Source organism: Sceloporus occidentalis, unplaced genomic scaffold (genome assembly GCF_023333645.1).
Source record: "Sceloporus occidentalis isolate IW3139 unplaced genomic scaffold, rSceOcc1.0.p SCAF_50, whole genome shotgun sequence".
Taxonomy (NCBI): Eukaryota; Metazoa; Chordata; class Lepidosauria; order Squamata; family Phrynosomatidae; genus Sceloporus; species Sceloporus occidentalis.
Genome location: NW_028317030.1, coordinates 5,405,458 through 5,426,982, shown reverse-complemented (window position 1 = coordinate 5,426,982; position 21,525 = coordinate 5,405,458). Strand labels below are relative to the sequence as shown.

Sequence of the window (21,525 nt, the reverse complement as noted above, 5' to 3'; positions counted from 1 at the left end):
ATTCTTATACATTTCACCTATATATATATATATGCCAGGTTTTTGGCAGCATCGCACCTAATGTATACCCCACGTCGGCCAGCACCTTACCCTTTATATACACCGGTGTCAGCATTATATTGCACATTTAATCACATCCGGATTCCCCTGTGTATATATATACATATACAGTATATATATTTTTATATATACATACAGCCCACACAGCATCATACCCCTATATGTACAGTATCTGCATATTGTGTACCCTCGGTGCCGATGGCTATATATACAGTATATATATATACACGCATACACATGCACGCTTTGTACTACATTCGTGTACTGCACCCTACTCCATACACCTGGCATCTGAAAGCATAGCGCCCTATATATATATTTTCGGCATATCAGTCACACTGCCGTACGGTTTGGTCTCGGAGGGGCAGGCGCCCCCCCCCCGCTATGCACTCAGTGTGACAGATCCAGAGGCAGTGGTTTGGGGGGCACAGGGGTGCCCTTTATCATCTTGCTGAGCTGTCCGAGGAAGGGGGATCCCGGTCGGAGTCGTCAGGGTCCTCGTTGCAGTTCGATTCGCTGCTGGGAGGAGGAGATCTGAGCAGAAAGCGGGACAGGAAGAATTAAAGCTGCTGTTCCACCTACTCTACTGAATGTAACACTTTCACCTAAATGCAGCAGTTGAAACAATGTTCCCGGTACTGCCGAATGCCCATACGTTTCCCCAAACAGTTCCTTTATCATGTAATTTTGCCTCATTCATATTTATATGGCACAGAAGCAGGCGCTGATAGGCTGTTGGCACAAATTGTTAAAGATAAAGTTTGGATGGACTCTCCTATCTGATGGAAGTCTTTGATTGTTACGCCGTAGCTGCTTCTCTGATTAAATGAGTAGTCCCTGACCATTACTCTGACTGCATGGCTGGTCCTTAAGAGCTATCGTGATTGGTTGAGTAGTTATGTTTCATGTTTCTGATTGGATAGCCAGCCCAGTTGCCATTCATCAATATTCTGATTGGATAACTTGTCCCTGGCCATAATTCTAGTTTCATGGCCGGTTCCTCACCACTGTTCTAATAGAATGAGTAATCTCTGATCATTGTTATGAATGAGGGTCTCCCTTCTACACACGCACATCCCCTCATGGACATCCCTCCATGTGCTGGTCGTTCCATCGCCTTAATCTACCAGTCAAATCCTAAACCTTATTTTTTTTCCAGCTGGTTGATGCGTTACCGATGTTGTATATTATCCAGGTAACCTCTCACCTGTTTTCTGATTGGTTAATTAGTCTCCTGCATGTCTCCATCTGCACATCTAAGCCCCGCTTCATGCTGCACATTTCCATGTACTCGTGGAGGTGGCGCGTCATGTCGTCCTTGGCGGTGGCGAGTTCCAGCTGTGAATGGGGAGAACCGACATTCATGGGTTAACAGCTATTCACAACCAAGACTACTTAATACTTGTATCTATCCGGTAGATTCCACAACTAATATTAGAGCCACCTCAATGCTCTCATGACGGAGCAGTACTGCCAAGGAGCTGCCCACCTTAATGAAAGCCCCCCGACAACTGGAAGCCCATAGTCTTGGACGCCATGTTTACCTCTTGTAAACCACATGCCCGCAAAGAAATGCTGTGTGTTTTTTTGGTGATAAATACCAGGGGAAATTTCAAGATGAGGTTGGTTACAATTCGTGAGGACATGTTGGGTTGGGTTGTCCCCAATCTTGCTTCTTCAGTACGTTGGGCAAAGTTCTACTCATAGAACACACTGAATATGGCGTTAATAATGTATGTACTGGTGGGAAAAGGGAGGCTTATATTAAGGCCAATACGGTATTTCTTTTTTCAGGTTGTAACTTCCGCTTTCTGGCGTCATTTGGTCGATTTTTAGCCAGATATGGACATTTCCCCGTTCAGCTCATAAACGTCACCCATTGTGATTCCACAGCTGGCGGTTCCCTTCCAAAAGCCCCCCGGAGAATTGTGTTAAATATAAGAAAAATGAAATACGATATATATAATGACACAGGTATAAAAAAGCTAACAGCAAAAAAAAAAAAAAAACACAAAAAAGGTTATAAAACAATGTGTGAAATTATAAAAAGGGACAAATGTAATTTTGATCTCACTAATGGAATTTTGAGTCCATAATATTGTCCCCCAAAAGCAGCTGAGGGGTGCAAAACACCCACATCATATCAGTCTCCAAAGTGCTCTTTGGTAGAGTGGTACATTAACTAGATTGTAAGCTCTTTAGAGCAGGGCCCTTGTGACCTTGTTTTTCCAAATTGTTATGTCATGTTTACCTATTATACAGCGCTGTGGAATATGATGGCGCTATATATACATCAATAAATAGGGAGCTTGAAGCAAATAGAAACAAGAGGATAAGGGGTTGGTATTTAGTAATGCGGAACGGGACAAGGCTCTTAAATCTGTTTGCGCCCCCTGCAGGGGGGTATTGTTGAACAAAATTCAGCAGCAGTGATTCATGGTGTGTTAAGGAGCAGGACTGTCCCCTAAGAATCCCAGCCAGACCGGGGCAATCTGTATGCCTCATATCAGTGGCCGGTTCTCATTGGACATCTGACTCACCTCAATTTGGTCGATGGTTTCTTGATATTCTTTCTCTCGGTTTTTGAAAAGAGATTCCGTGTCCTTTATGACCTCTTCCAGACTGTCGTCCTGAGCCTGAAACACCGAAAGACGGAGTACAACCAGATTTGTGGGTTACGTGTGTGGGGGGGGATCACCCACCATTGTTCTGGACAGATGTATAAGGAAGGGGCATTTAGCGGGCAGGCAGCTGCCCCGTTTTATGGCAGGATATGGAGCTTTATGGCAAGATATGGGATTTTATGGCCAGATATGGTTTTTTTTGAGTGGATATGAGGTTTATGTGAGTGGATATGGGGTTTTATGGAAGAATATGGGGTTTTATGATTGATACGGGGGGGACAAACTCTCACCTCTCCTTGAGACTCCACAGCGGACATTGTGTAGCCGGAGAAATCCTCCCACAGTAAAAGGGTCTCTTCAGTCTCTTCCCAAGCAAGACTGTCACAGTCATCCTCAAAATCATACTCCCTCCTGAAAGACGGACCGGGGTCAGCAGGTGAGAGAAGAGAGGGGTCTTATGTGTATGATACAGAGGGGTGCATAACAACAGAGGGGTGCTTTAGAATTGGGGAGATGCATTATTATGGGGGGTGGATAGTAACGGAAGGGTGTATTGGAATTGGGGGAATTCTTTATCACTAAAGGGTGTGTTATAACGAGGGGTGCACATTAATAGAGGGGTGCATTATAACGAGGGGTGCACATTAATAGAGGGGTGCATTATAACGAGGGGTACACATTAATAGAGGGGTGCATTATAATGAGGGGTGCTCATTAATAGAGGGGTGTACATTAATAGAGGGGTGTACAGTAATAGAGGGGTGTACAGTCATAGAGGGGTGCATATTAATAGAGGGGTGCATTTTAATGGGGGGCAGATTGTGAAGCACAGTATATAGACACTCACAGCTGGTTGAGCATTTTCTGCATCTCCTCGTTGATGCTCAGTGCTGTGCTCTCGTCCTCCTCTCCTCCCCGCACACTCTCGCTCTCACACACCGATGAGTCTTCATCAGCTGCCGGTTTGCGCTCCTTCTTCCTGCTCAAAACCTTCATAGGAGAGAGGTGAACTGTCTAAAGAGAGAGAGGCGGAGGGAATGGTGCAAGATGCGTATGAGAGAGACAGAGAAATTAGTGAATGTAAAAGGGAAAAAAAAAAGAGAAAGAGAGAGAGAAAACCAATGAGACTGATATATCACACACACCATACACACTATACACACAAACTACACACAATACACACACTACATACACTACACACAAACTCAGGAGGGACAAAACATTATTAAATGATTCAAATGAATCATAAACCCCAAAATAAATGAAATATATATATAAATCTATATGCTGTATATATATATATATGCCAACTGTCCCTGAAGAGAAGGGGCTTTCCACCCTCACAAGCACTCTACAATCATTCGCACACGCACATTCACACGCACATTCACATGCACGCCTACATACCTGCAGCATGTTGATCACGTCCTCACAGCTCCGTTGCTGAGCTACATCGCACAGCTTGGCCGTGATATCAATCCGCCGGCAGATGTCCATGTCCACTCGCATGGCTTTCTCCTGGATCTTCGTGTCCAGGTCGGACAGGTTCTGGAGGGAAGAGAGCCAATATGAGTGTGGTGGAGAGGGATAAGAGAGAGAAGGAGAGACAGAGAGAGAGAAAGATTGAGGCCGAGAGAAAAAAGCCAAAAGGTGTGAGAGAGAAAACCAAGGGAAGAAAATAGAGAGGGGCGACTTTGGAGAAAGAAATAGACTGAGGGGAAGATGTGAGTGTAGGGGTGGATAGGGCAATAGAGAGCATGTGCGAGGAGTGATTGATGGTTGGAATGGAGGAAACATTTAGGAAGAGAGCGATTAGAGGTAAGAAAGTCTTGAGTCGGGGCGTGAGAGAAGAGGAGATTGGCCTGGAAATCGAGGGAATTAGAGAGCAGGAAAACAAGTTATAAGAAGAGAAAGAGCTAAGAGAATGGAGGAAAGGGGGTTCTTTTCTCATTCTTCTTCCCTTCCATCCTTATTTATTTTCTCGCCCTCTCTTTTCACCCCTATGTTTCTTGTCCTCACACCCCCACTATCCAATACCCACCTCACCTCATTCATACCCTCCTCACCCCCTTTTCTCTCCTTGCTCCTTACCTTCACTCCCACCAAATCCATATCCACTCACATTTTCTCTGCTCTCTCACCCCAGCTCACTTCCACACTCTTCCACCATCACAGCTCCGCTCACTCCTCCTCTCCCTCCTCACTCTGTACACTGAGCCCACGCACCGACACTCTCATATGTGTAACCCTTATAGGTATATCACAATAATAACATGTATACTTACATTGCTCATTAACCCTTTGAAGACAACCAATTCCCCCTTTAGCTGTTTGACTTTCATTGCCAGTTCCTCCTGGTAGAGAGCGGATTCCTGAGCCTCCTGCGGGGACAGAGACATTAACACGCTACACGTATGTATTCATTAAGACATAAAATGTTTCACTTCACAAATGTTTACTCCGCAGCATGACAACAGGGTGACACACAGTATGACTACAGAGGGGCAAACAGTTTGACAACAGGGGGGCAGAAAATACAAGGGGACAATGTGACAGCTTGAAAACGGGGAGGGCAGAGAGACTACAAGGGTGCAAATAGAGTGCGAGAGAGTGACTACAATGATGCAGAATGACTGAGTATGGAGACAGTATGTCTACAGAGTATCACAACGTGAGAGAGGTAGATAAAGAGACAGCGTGACAAGTAGATATGGAGACAGACCATTGGAAGAGACCGCCTCCCAGGTGCGCTCACCTCATCCAGCTCAGTCACCCTCTGCTGCAGCTGGACCCGGGCCGTGTATTCTTCCTCCCATCTGCAGGAAACAAAAGTACATTTCACCAAAATAAACCGGCCACAAAAATCAATACAGATTAGGATTCAGGGGTAATAATAGTGGCGTCACTAGGAGGGTGCGGTGGGAGCGGACGGCACCAAGTGACACTGGAAGCTGCCTTCCTCTAGTGAACCCCTCCCCCGCGGAGCTTGCAGTGCTCCTCCTTACTGTATTTATAACAGCGCTGGGGGGGCTTATATTATTGTATACAGCGCTGGGGGATTATATTACTGTATACAGAGCTGGGGGGTTATATTACTGTATACAGGGCTGGGGGTTATATTACTGTATACAGAGCTGAGGGTTATTACTGTATATAGCGCTGTGAGTTATATTACTGTATACAGCGCTGTGAGTTATATTACTGTATACAGCGCTGGGAGTTATATTGCTGTGTATAGCGCTGGGGGTATATTACTGTATACAGCGTTGGGGGTTATATTACTGTATACAGCGCTGGGGGTTATTACTGTATACAGTGCTGGGGGGTTATATTACTGTATACAGTGCTGGGGGTTATTGCTGTATACAGCGCTGGGGGTTATTACTGTATACAGTGCTGGGGGTTATATTACTGTATACCCCGCTGGGGGGTTATTGCTGTATACAGTGGTGGGGGTTATATTACTGTATACAGCGCTGGGGGGTTATATTAATGTATACAGAGCTGGGGGGTTATATTATTGTATACAGCGCTGGATGGTTATATTACTGTATACAGCGCTGGGGGTTATATTACTTTATAAAGTCCTGGGGGTTATATTACTGTATACAGCGCTGGGGGGTTATTACTGTATACAGAGCTGGGGGGTTATATTACTGTATACAGCGCTGGGGGTTATATTACTGTATACAGCGCTGGGGGATATATTACTGCAGACCTGGGCAAAGCACGGCCCGCGGGCCACATCCGGCCCGCTGAATAGCTCGGACCGGCCCGCAAAGAGTGTCCTGGTGACTCACCAATGAGTCCGGTGTCCCCCCCCCGCCCCGGTCACTTACCTTAAACTCCTGTGTTGGAAGCGTTTGTCTCGGGTGCCGGCGCTTTACGCTGGGCGCCGGCATATGACGTCAGACGCCGGCGATCAGCAGTGAAGCGCCGGCACCCGAGACAAACGCCTCACGCTTCCAACACAGGAGTTTAAGGTAAGTGACCGGGGCGGGGGGGGAGATCCTGAGAAGGGGGGGTTAGGGAGTTAGAGGGGAGATACTGAGAAGGGGGGGTTAGGGAGTTAGAGGGGAGATACTGAGAAGGGGGGTTAGGGAGGGAGGTCTTACTGTGTGTGTGTCTTACTGTGTTTGTGTGTGTGTGTCTTACTGTGTGTGTGTGTATCTTACTGTGTCTGTGTGTGTCTCACTGTGTCTGTGTGTGTCTTACTGTGTCTGTGTGTGTCTCACTGTGTCTGTGTGTGTCTTACTGTGTCTGTGTGTGTCTTACTGTGTCTGTGTGTGTCTTACTGTGTCTGTGTGTGTCTCACTGTGTCTGTGTGTGTCTTACTGTGTCTGTGTGTGTCTTACTGTGTCTGTGTGTGTCTTACTGTGTCTGTGTGTGTCTCACTGTGTCTGTGTGTGTCTCACTGTGTCTGTGTGTGTCTTACTGTGTCTGTGTGTGTCTTACTGTGTCTGTGTGTGTCTCACTGTGTCTGTGTGTGTCTCACTGTGTCTGTGTGTGTCTTACTGCGTGTGTCTTACTGTGTTCATAGCTTATTCAGTTATTGTAATAAATATTTTAGCCCATTTTTTAGCTCAAAATATTTTTTCCTTTTTTTTCTCCTCTAAAATCTAGGTGCGTCTTATCAGCAGGTGCGTCTTATAGAGCGAAAAATACGGTATGCACTCCGAAGCCTTGTTCATTTTGTTCACTTCTGTGCTGTGCTAATAGTTATTCAGGCCTTACTTATTCAAGCACCTCTACCAATGACGTAGGCTTGAATAACTTTATTAAACAGCACATAAGTTAACAAAATGGACAAGGCTTCGGAGTTTGTAGTTTGTAGAGGTCTGGCCCTCTAAAACCATTCCAATTTCTCATGTGGCCCCATGGGAAAATTAATTGCCCACCCCTGTATTACTGTATACAGCGCTGGGGGTTATATTACTGTATACAGTGCTGGGGGTTATTACTGTATACAGTGCTGGGGTTATATTACTGTATACAGTGCTGGAGAGAGATATTTCTTTCGCAGGCCGGACTACACAGTGGAGGATTTTGTCACCTTTTGCCATATAAAGTGACAGACATGATGGGGGGCCGTGCACCCAGAAATATTACAGTGCTTTGGAAACGCGTTGCCCGTATCAGCCCCGTTTAGCCTCCTTTCTCTGATTCTAGCGTGTTGCCAGAGCGGGGTGATCGGTGACACGGACCTCCTGACTATTCAGTGAAGGAATTTGGGTACTTGAGATTCTCACCGATGCTGATACGGCGACATAAATGGTGGAGAGAACAGCTGAAGCCGAGCTGCGATCCCCTCCGGCCGGCCTATTTAAAGCCCGGCCTGATAAAACTCCGCACGCCCTGATCGCAGCCCCCCGCTGGCGTCACCCCCGCCGCTGGGCTTCCTGCCAGCTCAGAGGAACCAACACAATGCCCCAAATATATACGTAACGCCCCATATATCACCGCATCCTGTACGCTTCCTGCCAGCACCGCCGTACAACGCTCTGTATATATATATATATATAATATTATATTGTGCAGCTTTATGGAACATCTTGGAGCAATATATATCACATTGTGCAATGTTACAGAATGTGATGGCGCTATATATATATATATATATATATATATATATATATCACATTGTACAATGCTACAGAATGTGATGGCGCTATATATAAATATATCACATTGTACGATACTACAGAATGTGATGGCGCTATATCTATATATATATATATATATATATATCACATTGCACAATGCCACAGAATATGATGGCGCTATATATATAAATATATCACATTGTACGATACTACAGAATGTGATGGCGCTATATCTATATATATATATATATATATATATATCACATTATACAATGCTACACAATATGATGGCGCTATATAAATCCCATGTACAGCACCGCAGAACAAAAGTGTTTCAAAAATGATACACAGTCGTGATAATAATGTGCGGAATGAGGAATCGGTATTAATAGCCCCAGCGGGCCATGAACAGCTGCTTTATATCTGATGTACGGTGGCGCCCCCCTCTGGCGGGGAGATGGCATTTTCAGCTGTTCCCAAACAGTGAATTCACCATCGTTTGCCTCATTCGGGGATGAAGGTTTAAAGGGAAGCCGGGCACACGGAGACCTGCGTGGGAAATAATCACGTCTGCGTCGCTCTGCTCCCATTGGTCACGCGTGTTCTGGATGCTCTATGTGTGTGTTTATCTCTGCATACATGTAAATACCCCGCGGCTTTGACTTCGTATCACATGAATGAAGACAACTTATTAGCTGTGAATACAGGAAACAATCACGCGTTTGAAAAGGGTTCTTATCACCATAGCAACACAATGGGAAGCCCTGATTGGAAGGACCTTTCCATGAGTTGCTATGGTGATAGGATTGCACCAGAGTCACTTTTTGTACATAACCCCCCCCCATGTTTGTAAACATCTAGTTAAAAAATGTCTATGTGGGCCGTTATATATAGGAGTTAAAGTGAAGCAATTAACATAAACATTCCACCGGTTGCTATGGAGATTGCATCACTCTTTCCACTTTGTTTTAGGACTGTGCTTCATACAAAAACTTGGTGATGTCATAGCACATGTGTGGATAGAAACACTGCATGTATGACTATAAGATCTTGAAATACCTATGCAGTTTGCTGGTGTTGGGACACGTCTGTATGAGTGCATTGTTAGGTTACATTGTATGCACTCGGCTATGTATATCATGAACATACGTGACAATGTATATGTATCATGCTGAGGTAACGTGTGCATGTATGTGCTTGTCATACAGAGTTGTGTATAGAGATATAGCTCACCTTTGCTTGTAGGCGTCTCGTTCCCTCTTCACCTTCCCCAGAACATTGTAGAGCGCGCGGATTTCAGGTGTGATGGTGTCGACCTGAACCCCGACTCCGTCCGCATGACCCCAGTAGGCTCCACTACCGACGCTCACGGATCCAACATCAGGTCGGGTCCCCAACCGGCGCGAGCCGTATACCCATGGCTGGGGAGGTGGCGCAGGGGTGGGTCGGGTGAGCCCCAGTAAAGGTGGAGGTAAGATTGGACCTACGAAGCCAGTCTGGACAGCCTGGTCCCTGGTCAATGGCCTGACGCCCTTTGCCCGCTCCAGCGCCCTCTCCAGCGAGCGGTTCTTCCTCTCCAGCTCGTGGACTTTGGCCAAGAAGCAGCGGAACCGTAGATTGAGAGTCTTAAGAACGCTGATGTTGGAGCCAAAGTCATTGCGTAGCGCCGAAGCCCCCCCGCTCTGCGGATACGGGGTCCCGTGAAACAGAGAGGACTGCGACGGCGACGGGGGGCTGTCCGCCGACTGTAGAGGGGGATCTGAGGAAAACAGGAGAAGGTTAGGAGCCATGAGAGGGTTCATCGCTCTGCCGTCTTCAGCACTGCAGAGAGGAGGGAGCGAGGGAGGACCAGCACCAGATGGTGGGAGGGGGAAGAAAATAAAAGTGACTGCAGGGTGGAGGCAAAAAAATCAGGGGGCAAAAAAAAAAAAACCCAGAAAGAAAGACGGGATGAGAGAGGGATGTGATCAGCCAGGAGGAGGCTCTGGACACATCATCCGTGACGCGTGGATGGGACAGAAACTGCATGGATGGGAGAGAAGGGGGAGTGCATTCCATCCACCATCACCGCAGGCTGCAGAGAGAGAGAGAGAAGGGAGGGAGGGAGAGAGAAGGGAGGGAGGGAGAAGGGCAGTGAGGACACATGGCTAAATACATCAGCGCGGACAATAGAGAGGTCCTAAAGCCGTCTGTCTCATTCACCAAGAGAGAATGTTGATGCCCCTTCATGCCATCATCGTAGACGAATGGGGACAAAAAAAAAAAAGAGGAGAGCCCGATTACTCCAGCCCGCAAGACAATGGGGGCTATTTATATTTATGCATGAATTAAGGGCAATTCTCATGTTAGGGTGGGGGAGGGGGGCTTAATCATGGCTGCCCCGCAGGATAAAAAAACTGCGTTTATGTAAAAGAATCAGTTCCTCAAAATCTGAAAATGCCGAGAAAATAAGGGAGAGAATTTATTTTTTTCTAAAGAACAGTCAGTGAACACGTTACATGTATGTCACAAGTTACATGTGTGTCGATTAGCCCATGAGGACAGAGTTGGCCGATCCAGATGGCATCAAAGCCTTAGTGTGAAGACCCATTCGGCCCCCGTCTAGTCGCCCGTTTCTCCTGCTGTAAAGACTTAAACCTTAATCAGTCGTCGGTTTTGTCTTAGATTCAGGAGCCGTATGTCTATCCCATACGTGTTTAATACCCTCACTGTATTAGCCTCTACCACTTCAGCTGGGAGGCTGTTCCACTTATCTACTACGCTCTCGGTAAAGCAAACAATCAAATAAATATTCCCGTTCACAATATGAGTGAAAATGCATTTATTTAAATTCTAATGTTCACAGAGAACGTGTCATCGCGCTGCGGAAAGTAACATAATAAATAATCTGTAACAAGATATCTGTGTACGCGAGGTGTGCGATGGCTCCCCCAGGCTCAGAACACGAGGTGGCTCGTCCACGAGGGCCGGGGGCGAAACGAGCGAGGAGACCAAACCGCTGCTGCAGGTTTTAAACTTCACTTTGAAAAAGATAGATAGATAGATGATAGACATAGAGATTCATGATAGATAGATAGATAGATAGATAGATGATAGATAGATACATGATAGATAGATAAATGATAAATGATAGATAGACAGATGATGGATAAACTGATAAATTAGGAGATTTTTAGCGATCTGCTTGATTGTGGAATAAGCTTGGGTTTTGTGCCCCTCCATGCTTATGAATGCCAAGTTCGGTTTAATGGATTTGTTTATACATGAGGCAGGTCATATCAGGGCAGGGTTTTCGGTGGTTCTCAAGCAGACATCAAGGGTCCTCATTGGGACCCCACAACGACCCAGCCAGTAGTGTGGGCTTGCGCATGGTGGCTGTGACCCTGTATACCAACAGCGGTCTTTAAGGAGAATGTTAGTTTTTGCATTAAATGTAAGACGTTACGATGTATCTTTATTTATATTTCAGCGTATTCTCCAACCTACTGAAAAAGTCCTTATGGACGCCCAAACCACATACAAAGCAGCTCTCCGCCCATGTTATTTTGGGCTGTTTAGCCTCTTTCATGCACGTCAAATGCCAGCAAAAATGCAGCAAAATAAGATTTTTCTGGAACCCTGGACAGAGGGCCAGCAAGACTCTGAGACAGATAGGGACAGTCGGTAGCCACACGCAAATGGCACAAAGTGGCCCTTGGGACCCAATAGCTCTTTAGTGTGGTCCCTTAAAAAAAAAAAAAAGCCCCTAAAACCTATCATTCGACCCACTTAAATACCAGGACCAGCACTGTGACATTACTTATAGAAACAGAAGTTATTCACATTCACCTGGAGCAAAATAGTGCTATTCCACGAATATCCACTAGAGGGAGACTGCTGCTCAGCCATTAGCAGCAGTTATATACTTCTGGGATTTATCATTATTTATTGAGTCATATGGAGCCATCATATACCGAAGCGCTGTACAATTAGTAACCATCATATACCAAAGTGCTGTACAAACGTTAACCATGATATAGCAAGTAGTGCATCACATGGCAATTTGGAAAAAGTATGGAAGAACTTGCTCAAAGAGCTTGCAATAATTTTCACCAAACCCTTTAACTTGTGGACCGATGCAGGTCTCCGGCTTGTGTAGGTCTTTCGTTCAGAATTTGTTCCATCTTAACACAAACTCAAGGATTGGTGCAATTATCCTCCGCATCTAAAACAAACGGGAGTCACCAAACCCCTTGGTATCACCATTCTTATAAATCGTTTTGGGGGATTTCATACGTTTCCCCTAAATCAGCTACAAACAGCATCCCAAAAACAACTCTTGATGTGTTCTTCCTCCCCGACTGCCCGGGAACCGAGTTGTTCTAGGGATACCCAGCTACCCCCCACATTCTTTTGCATCCTCGTGGAATTGCCAATTTATAAAATAAATGAATGTAAGCCTCTTGGACATTCTCTCACGTCTCTCAGATGGTTCTGGTATTAGGGATTCTCTAAATGACAATTATTATGGATCGGCTTTAACAGAGGTTTACAGAAATGTGAACATCTCCGGCAGAGTCCCATCTGGAAATGTCCACAAAATGCCTTTTCTCTCATTATGGGAGATGTTGGGGACCCCGGCTATGGACGTTCCCGATTACACCCCGGGGTGTGAAGATGTAAGATGAATATGTTTACTCCTTTCCTGATTCCTGATAGTTTTATCTCCCGGACAGACCCATCATGCAGCAAGTTATAAGAAGCCATAATCCTTTTTATATTCATTTTAGCATAAAAAGATCACAAGAACGGTTATTACAGAGAATGGAAGGTGACCCGCAGAACAGTTTCACACCCTACAAGGGATACAACGTAACCGCAGAGCATCACACCCTGCAAAGGAAAACAGCCAGCTCTCTGCGGTGGTCCGCAGTCCCTTCTGCGTGGGGGTCTGCAGAGCGTCGCCGTCTCTTCTATGTGATGGTCTGGAGGGTATCAGAGTCCTGTCTTTACAGGGCATCATAGTCCAGTCCATGTGGTGGTTTGTGGCACCCAGCCCTGTAGATATATGATGAGCACGGGAAAGGGGGTTCTATTTGCTTTTCTTTTTCTTCTGCATTCCTTTTGTTTTTGCGGGGATTTTATTTTTCTTCTGCATTCCTTTTAGTTTTTTTGCGAGGATTTTCTTTTTCTTCTCTTTTTTGGCTGCTTTCTCCCCCTTCCCTTCACTGGGTTTGGCAGGGCTGGGGCTGGGGGTGGAGGTCGGGGTCTCCGTTGGTTGTTCTAGAATAATAATAATAAAAAAAAATTTTGGTAAAAAATGGTAAGTATTATGCGGGATGCATACACAGCTAGCTGTATGCAGGGATGCCACTTAATGCTGGCCTGGCAGGGCATTTACCCCCCCATGGCATGATGGCAGCACCTCATCAGCTCAAACTGGTCTCCGCCAGGGCCCCCCAGCAGACAGTCTGGGTGATGAGCAGTGCGACCTGCCGCATCATATGGAACTTTAATTACACTGGTTGGGGGTCAATCAATAAATGGTGTTGCAAACAGCACACGGTGAGCTCTGGCCAGGAATCGCACCGATGGGATCAGGAGCCCCTAAAACGGTGCGGGTCACGGAGACGGCCTGGGTGATGTGGGGAGCTGCGGAACGTGTGGCCCCGCTGACAGGCCTTCGTCACTCACCTTCGGTCGCTTTGTTTGCGGCTGGGATGGTGTTCGAGAATTTGCGGAGTTTCGCAATAAAGAACCCGTCCATGTTATGGGTGTGCGGATAGAACCGACGGGCCAGACGCAGGGACTGGTGAAACCGGCGCTCCTTAAACCTGGAACAAGACACAGAACCTCTTATAGACACAAAACTCCATCTTTCCACCTCGGCGTATTTAAAACACACATTTATCTATAAACCATCGGCTTCTCGTTACTCGTGGAAAAGCATATTTTAAGAGGCATACGCAGAGGCCACAGCAGTCTCACCTTACAAAGCCCTCTTTTCCGAAGTCCAGGCCGGTGGGCACAAGCTTTACATTTCGTTTCTTTAAGGCATAGTCCACCACGCACTCATTCTCCTCCACCTGCGAAGTTAAAGGAACGACACTCTGAGACAGAACTTAAAGGGCAAACCAGAAACAGTCATAACGTAGGACCGCAAGCCTTAGGAAGAATACCACCCTCTACCACTTCTGCAGGAGGGAGGACCTGGAGGTAGTAGTTTACAGAGACGGTTGGGTATTATGTTAAATGGCAGAACAGGCAGTCATTATTGGGAGCGGGTTACTCACGGTGATCGAGCAGGTGCAGTAGATAAGGAATCCGCCGGAGGCAGACTGGGCGTCCAAGCAATCGATGGCGCTGAGAATGAGCTCCTTTTGTATGTGAGCGCAGCGCTGGACGTCCTGTACGCTCTGTGCAAACAATACAGTCCCAATCAGTCTCACTATACATCCTTTATTTCTGCCGCACATACAGCTTCCCCTTCCTCATGTATAATAAATAAGCCCCTTGGTATTAACGCACCTTGTTAGTTTTCACAGCCGGGTCTTTGCTGATGACTCCGGTGCCGCTGCAGGGAGCATCAAGGAGAACTCTATCAAACCCACCCAGCACCTAAAACATGAGCGCAAAATGAATTATAGAGAGGATAATGGAGCAAAACGAGGAGGGAAGCCAAAATATGATTTAATGATTACCAACGCTGTATGACTGATCCACGGATCCACGACCTATCTGTAAATTCATCTCACACACTTTACCAGTACGAAGCACCGGCAGTCTTGTTCCACGAAATTCAACAAAAGGGATCCAGTTTGTCATTAAATATTGGGACGACCCAAACCAAGAGTATCTTTTTTTTTTGCAACAATTAACCCAGTGGTTACCCCAGCCGAATAAAAAATGACCCACTCACCTTAGGGATCTGCCGTCCATCATAATTGCAGATGACGGAGTTCGTAACCCCCAGTCTGTGCAGATTCCCCACCACGCTCCTGAGGCGCTCTGTGTTGACGTCGTTAGCGACGATCACACCGGTGTTCTTCATTAGCTGGGCTGAAAGCACAACCGTGACATCAGTATATATATAAATAAATATATATAACGCTGTGACATCATACACCACACATTGATTTCCGTGCAAATCCCATCTGGAGAGAGCTTAGCATTTCCGCACTGCTAGCTACGCTATTCTTAGTTATAGGTCTCGCACTGACATATAAAAACCATTAATGGGGTCAAAAGCTTTGTTTTCATTCAAAAAAAGGCAGTGATGTCAGTTTGCGACTGAAGAGCAGCCGACTTGGGAGTGGAAGCAGAGTTCATTGTACTGCGGAACGCGTTGGCTTTGAGAAAGAAACTTCCATGAACTCTTACCAATGTAGCTGGTCTTTCCGCCCGGAGCGCAGCACATATCCAGGACCCTCTCGTTCTCCTGCGGAGCCAGAGCCATGACTGGCAGCAAACTGGACCCCCCCTGTAACATGTAATGTCCAGCCAGGTATTCAGGGGTGGCACCTAGTGTACGGAGAAGAGCCAAATCACATGAGTCAAAGGAAGACCCCCTACAAGACACTTATCGTACCCACCAGAAAGTCCCCAAACTCACCAACGGGAACAGACGAATCATAAATAACAAGCCCGGTTTTGGACCATTTACCCAGCGGATCCAAATTTACTCCTCGGTTGATTAGAGCCTAAGAGGAGAATTTAAATAAAATGGTATTTTAGACAAACATGCGAGAGACATAGGAGGTGAGAGCGTTTGCTGGAGAAAGGACACTCTTGAAGAGACTTTGGTGGGTGAGAGCGTCTCAGGCAAAGTATCAGTAATGTTTTTGGTGCCGAGGAGAGCTCCCTCAAGTTTTTTTTTTTTTTTACCTGCGCTAGGTCTCTCCTGCGGGTCTTTAACGTGTTGGTCCTAATGGTGACCGGACGGTGCACTTCACAGGCCTCCAAAAAATCAACTAGCTGTGGATAGGAGGAAGAGGTGTGAATATGGGAAAGGAGGGAATGCGCAGAAGAGCGTGGTTTCCACGTGCCGATACTCACCTCTGATACCGGGAACAGGTCGCTCAGGGTCTGGAGCATGTAGTCTCCATAACTGTAGTAAGTGCCGAGATCTTTTCTCAGCACAGTGAGATAATCCTGACGCGAATGGGGTCCCCCCCGCTGGCTGAAATCCTGCAGCACTCCCACTACATCCTTAATGCGTTCCTGCACCGCGGTGAGATCCGGCGCGCTGGACACTGCACGCGGCGTTAAGGGACGCAAACATGTATGCAGAGCCTCAACACGAGACAAGAACACGGGGAGATCCCGAGGAAGGCAGGAGGGATGCGGAACGTGCAGAGAATGAGTAGAGGTAGGAATGGAGGAATAATACAAAAAAAAAATACAGTAGGAGTATACTGTCTGTGACAGATGCCAAGGTAAAGGCAGTAATATAGGGGAGGATCTGATTGGGCAATCAAAGGATACATTCTTTCTCCAGCTCCTCGGAGGTTGGCAAGTGAAAGGCTTCCTCCGAGTCAGTGTTTAGCTGAATTTTTGACTCCTCTTTGTCTTTGGCTTTTTCACTGTAAGAAGAAAAATCGGGATGTTGGCGACACGTGGCAGCGTGCGTGCGCACATACAGGGAAATGTGGCCCTGTACAGCAGTGCTTGGCAATCAAGGTATACGTAGCGGATCTGTGTGCAGGCCCAGACGGCGGTGTGCGGACCAGAGTCTACTGATAATGGCCAATGAGCGCATGTGCGTCTGGACAGCATTAAGACCTGTGGATTCACATAAAAAAAAAAATAGAATTTGTGTTCTCACCTTTTCTGCTTCTTTCTCAACCTTGCAGAGTCTCTCTCTATTGGAAGAAGCTGGAGGGGGAAGGGAAACAGTAAGAATTTAGTAAAAAGGAAATGAACGCCATGACGCTGTAAGGAAGCCACCAGCTTTCATGACTTATGGCTCCCTAGGAGTTGGCGCATGGCAGTGCCGTGCAGCATCCAGACTAGCTCAGGTGTCGGAGAGAGGCGACGCTGAACGCCACAAACGATAGGTAAGTAAAAAGCAGGAAAGAGTTTTGGGGTTTAATATCTTACATCTTCTCCTTCCTCTTCGGATGAAGTTCCAAAATCATCCTGTAGATCATCACTATCTGACATAGACAGGAGTCCTGCGGTCGTCTCCTCCTTATCTTCCTCGCTCTGCTCCTTCTCCTCTTCATCGCTCTCCTCTTCTTCCTCACTCTGCTCCTTCTCCGCATTTTCTTCCCTTTGCTCTTTGTCCTCCTCTCCCTCCATCTCCCCCTCGCTCGACATCGCTTCCTCCTTCCTCGGTCGCTTTACTGGTTTCAACCATTCGGAATTCTCATCGGTGAATCCGGGGACATTTTTCTTAGCGATGACCGGGGCCGCACCTTAAAGAGAACACCGGGATTAAGCAAAGGCAGGGAAGGGAGAAGAATAACAGGTTGGAGGCGCAGGGCAGGCTCTTACCATTCTGTTTTGCCTTCCCTTTTACAGTAGCTGTTGTTTCCCCCGACTGCCGCCGTTTAGCTGCTCTGTAACAGAGTCAAGGAGAAAAGGAATGCGTTAATTTTATTGCTAAGCAGAGCGAGCCGAGCGTCTTTATGCACATGCGTGGTCTTACCTCTTCCTACCGCGGCTGGACATGCGCTTCACTTCTGAGTCTGAGGACAGAGGGAAGGGAAATTCAAAAAGGAGTAACAGAGCTCTCATAGTGATGATCTGGATTTACACGATATGAATCTAGATCACTATATTTAAGGTATAAAAGCACTTTTTATTTTGTCTTACCAACATGAAACTTACCCTCCGAAAGGATTTTACTCAATTCATTTTCCGCTCCTGGTTGTTTCTTGGCTTTTCGACCAGGTCCTCGGGGCACCTTTCTCAGGGGGTCCAATTTTCTACCCATGATGCACTAATTTTGTCTAATAAAATAACATGAAATGGATCAGAAATCCAGCGCAGACGGGGTTAATGTTGTAAAAAACTATTGTAGCTGGAAACGGCTGATTTTTAATTGAATCTCTTCATAGGCGTACAAAGGCCCTTTATCACTCCCATCACTCCTGTGTTCCAATGGCCCTTTATCACTCCCATCACTCCTATGTTCCAATGGCCCTTTATCACTCCCATCACTCCTGTGTTCCAATGGCCCTTTATCACTCCCATCACTCCTGTGTTCCAATGGCCCTTTATCACTCCCATCACTCCTGTGTTCCAATGGCCCTTTATCACTCCCATCACGCCTGTGTTCCAATGGCCCTTTATCACTCCCATCACGCCTGTGTTTGCGGATCCAAGTTTAAAAGGCTGATTGATTGTTAGAAAACCCTTTTGCAATTATGTTAGTCAGAAACGTCCTTGTTTTTCATGAATATAGCTCAGTGACGCCAAACCTTTGAACGGTAGCGTAGGAACACAAGATGCACAATAATATCAGAACACCGGCCGTATTGTAAAGCCGGAGACAAGCAGATAGAAGAGGGGGAAACTCCGAAGAGACGGTGGAACCCCTAGCAAAAGACGGTTGGGTATAAAGCCCTGACTAGTAAAGCCTGTGAGTAAAGAACCCATAAATGAGAAGACGGGGGGCCAGCGTCAGTCAAAGAGTAATAAGGGAAAAGAAATGCTAAGGGGACACCAAGCGACTTTGTGCTGCGCTAATCCACAAATGTAGATATCAGAGAAATCTGGGTACGGCATGTACATCTCTTCACACACATATATATATATATATATATAAAATACAGCAAGAGATATACCGATACACACTGCTCTCCGTGCACGTGAGAGACCGTAAGTGTATTAGACAGTAAGAGAGAGACAGCGAATACATGTAACAGACAGAAAGAGACCGCAAATGCATGCAACAGACTGTTTAATGCATCTTAGTGAATGAAAAGCAATAGGATCGTGCAGGGAACCAGCACCGAGTATACATTCCTTACCGGAGCTCGGACTCTTCTCTCACGTGTTACGCAGTAAGCTTCCGGCTAGGCGCACAGTGGTGACGTACTTCCCTTCCACGTTCCAGAGGCAGAGCGAGTCGCACTCGAGTCACGTGGGTGTTAGCGCCGCTTTCCTCTTGTCATAGGGATCTATCGGGTAGATCATCCCTGGGAACGGGGGGAGGGGGTGCAAAATCACACGGCAACCTCTCCCCGCCGGGTCTGGAGCTCACCCAGTATTATCCGCATTTATATAAACCCCTCGCGGCCGGGCAGTTACTGAACGTGGGGGGTGGGGGACAGACTGTCAGCGCCGTCGATCTGGGATGTTAGTTTTGTTTTTGTGTGGCACTATATTGTACAGCGCTACAGAATATGACAGCCCCATACGAGTCAAACACTGATGCACATAATCCCTCTGTGTAAATCGTAGAGAGATACTGTCATAGTAAATGGCCGTATCCATGGTTATAGGAATCCATGATGGGATAAAGATCCATATGTCCTGATGTAACACACATGTGTTTTCCCTTCTCTCACACATTTGCCGCCTCCAGTCTATGTGGAGTATGTTTTCTAGGACACAAACTTATTTCTACTTTAGCAATAAGGATTAGTTACGTTACCAACGATCCGAATGTAGCACATTGTATGTTACTACTAAGGACAAAGACCAACCAATACGGAAATAAATCTATACAGAAGCCTACAGATTGTTCATGGGACGTATGGAATGTTTATGGCGTGTTTGGAAAGAGTCAGCGCTGCCAATTGGCCTTAAGCCTCAATCGGAAAGTAGCCCAGGACTGCGCTTAAATATTTGTTTATTGGCACATTTCACAGATTATATAATTATAATGTACACCATGATTTCAGCAGGATCAGAGTTTGAAGCCAGAGCCTGTGATCGCATTTTGTGATTTGAAGCACCTACAGCCAGACAAATAAGCCGATTATACCCGCAGCTATACATTATGGGGTTTTATACCAAGTTCACACATACTTCACACGTGACAAGAACAGCGACGTATCTGGGGAGCACAGACCGACAGCAGGTTATTGTTTAATGATACGGAAATATACCGCAACCCAAATTCAGTGTTTCAATAACTAAAATGAGACAGGAGCACTTTTGCAGAAAAAAGAAAACAAAAGAAACTTTTTATCACTAGTCTTATTATGATGCCCCCGAAGGTCACCTTTGAATTGTCCTCCACCTCTTCTTTTAGGAAGCTTCTCGCAAATGCACCTTCAAACTCCTAGATTTATTCAAGGAGACCTCTTCTAACAGATTTGGGCACGGGGTAGATATCCAGTGGCTCTGAAACCTGAGATAAATACCTTAAAACCCCATGGGGGCTGTGAGCTCTCGCTTTATGATTACCGTAGACCGTTTTGGTTAACCACATTAAACATTACCGTTTCAGTAAACATGTCAAGTAATACTACTTGGTCTGCCATAAAAACACTAGCATAGGATTGAAACGTCACGTAGCCATGCGAGAAGATTGCTCTTCCCTGCTTGAGACGACAGACTGGGGGTCCAGGCTCACAGCGGCGGGACGGCTCCAGCTGATGAGCTGGGAGGAAGGAGAGAACGCGGGACGGCAGCAGTTTTGGTTTAAGAACTCTGAGGTACGAAACTTCAATGGCTCTTAAAAGCACAAGACAACCCCCCCCCCCGCAAATGTAAGTCATGTTTATCGACCATAACCAAGTTTTTGATGACTGAACATCAACATGAAATGATCTTCCTCCAACACCATAAAAAAACCAAAAGACTAAACAACCTTGATTAAATTCTCTCCATGCACTGCATGTGCTTACAGGCCACCTTAGCATCAATCATCCACACAGAGCATTACCCACCACAAAAAAAAGGCTCAAAGTCTTCATTCAGAATAGTATTTTGTGTTTTATTATTATGCGACAACGCGTTCTGTATTAAAAAGGATGGAGGTAGGGTGCCCTTCCTGGGAGACACCCCTCCTGCGCCCCTCGGGCAGTTTGAGGGGATTGGAGCAAATAAAATTAGAAGACAAAAAAAACAAAAAAACAAAATAAGTATTTCCTTCTGAACTCAGAATGCAGTTTGCCCCTCCACGAAGGGTGAGTTTCTGGCCTTTGGGGAAAGTGATGTGACCCTGAACCCCAAGGGAGGGGTTAAACCCCATGTATGAAGCAGCAGCACCATATGATCTGCCCTCAGGCCTATGCAGTCACAGTTAACGCCTTACAGGTCCAGGACTGCTTAGGGACTGGGAACGTCGCTCATGTTTCCGG

General features: G+C 46.3%; 2 protein-coding genes across 2 annotated transcripts; both read right to left on the bottom strand.

Moving 5' to 3' along the window:
* Positions 1-503: 503 nt before the first annotated feature.
* Positions 504-10,089, bottom strand: LOC149288725 (non-homologous end joining factor IFFO1-like). The gene is made up of 9 exons (XM_089491433.1): positions 9,521-10,089; positions 5,440-5,500; positions 4,970-5,065; positions 4,092-4,232; positions 3,532-3,674; positions 2,975-3,095; positions 2,601-2,696; positions 1,268-1,398; positions 504-594 (listed from the first exon to the last, which is right to left on the bottom strand). The coding sequence occupies exons 1-9, from the start codon at positions 10,087-10,089 to the stop codon at positions 504-506; spliced, it is 1,449 nt and encodes a 482-aa protein (XP_089347559.1).
* Positions 10,090-10,652: 563 nt separating this feature from the next.
* LOC149288724 (28S rRNA (cytosine-C(5))-methyltransferase-like) lies at positions 10,653-18,203 on the bottom strand. The gene is made up of 17 exons (XM_089491432.1): positions 18,098-18,203; positions 17,916-17,955; positions 17,762-17,826; positions 17,612-17,682; positions 17,091-17,140; positions 16,751-16,848; positions 16,322-16,518; positions 16,151-16,240; positions 15,879-15,966; positions 15,647-15,787; positions 15,186-15,325; positions 14,795-14,884; positions 14,560-14,682; positions 14,255-14,352; positions 13,961-14,100; positions 11,197-11,307; positions 10,653-10,717 (listed from the first exon to the last, which is right to left on the bottom strand). The coding sequence occupies exons 1-17, from the start codon at positions 18,201-18,203 to the stop codon at positions 10,653-10,655; spliced, it is 1,713 nt and encodes a 570-aa protein (XP_089347558.1).
* Between the last annotated feature and the right edge of the window lie 3,322 nt (positions 18,204-21,525).

Bases quoted from the DNA above. Each gene is read 5' to 3' on its own strand.
- LOC149288725 (XM_089491433.1), bottom strand. From the start codon at position 10,089: ATGAACCCTCTCATGGCTCCTAACCTTCTCCTGTTTTCCTCAGATCCC. The intron at 5,066-5,439 runs GTGAGCGCACCT...CTGTCCCCGCAG, and splicing joins GGGTGACTGAGCTGGATGAG to GAGGCTCAGGAATCCGCTCT. The intron at 2,697-2,974 runs GTGAGAGTTTGT...TCGGTGTTTCAG, and splicing joins CTGTGGAGTCTCAAGGAGAG to GCTCAGGACGACAGTCTGGA.
- LOC149288724 (XM_089491432.1), bottom strand. From the start codon at position 18,203: ATGGGTAGAAAATTGGACCCCCTGAGAAAGGTGCCCCGAGGACCTGGT. The intron at 15,326-15,646 runs GTAAGAGTTCAT...TTGTGCTTTCAG, and splicing joins CGGAAAGACCAGCTACATTG to CCCAGCTAATGAAGAACACC. The intron at 14,353-14,559 runs GTGAGTAACCCG...TTAACTTCGCAG, and splicing joins ACTGCACCTGCTCGATCACC to GTGGAGGAGAATGAGTGCGT.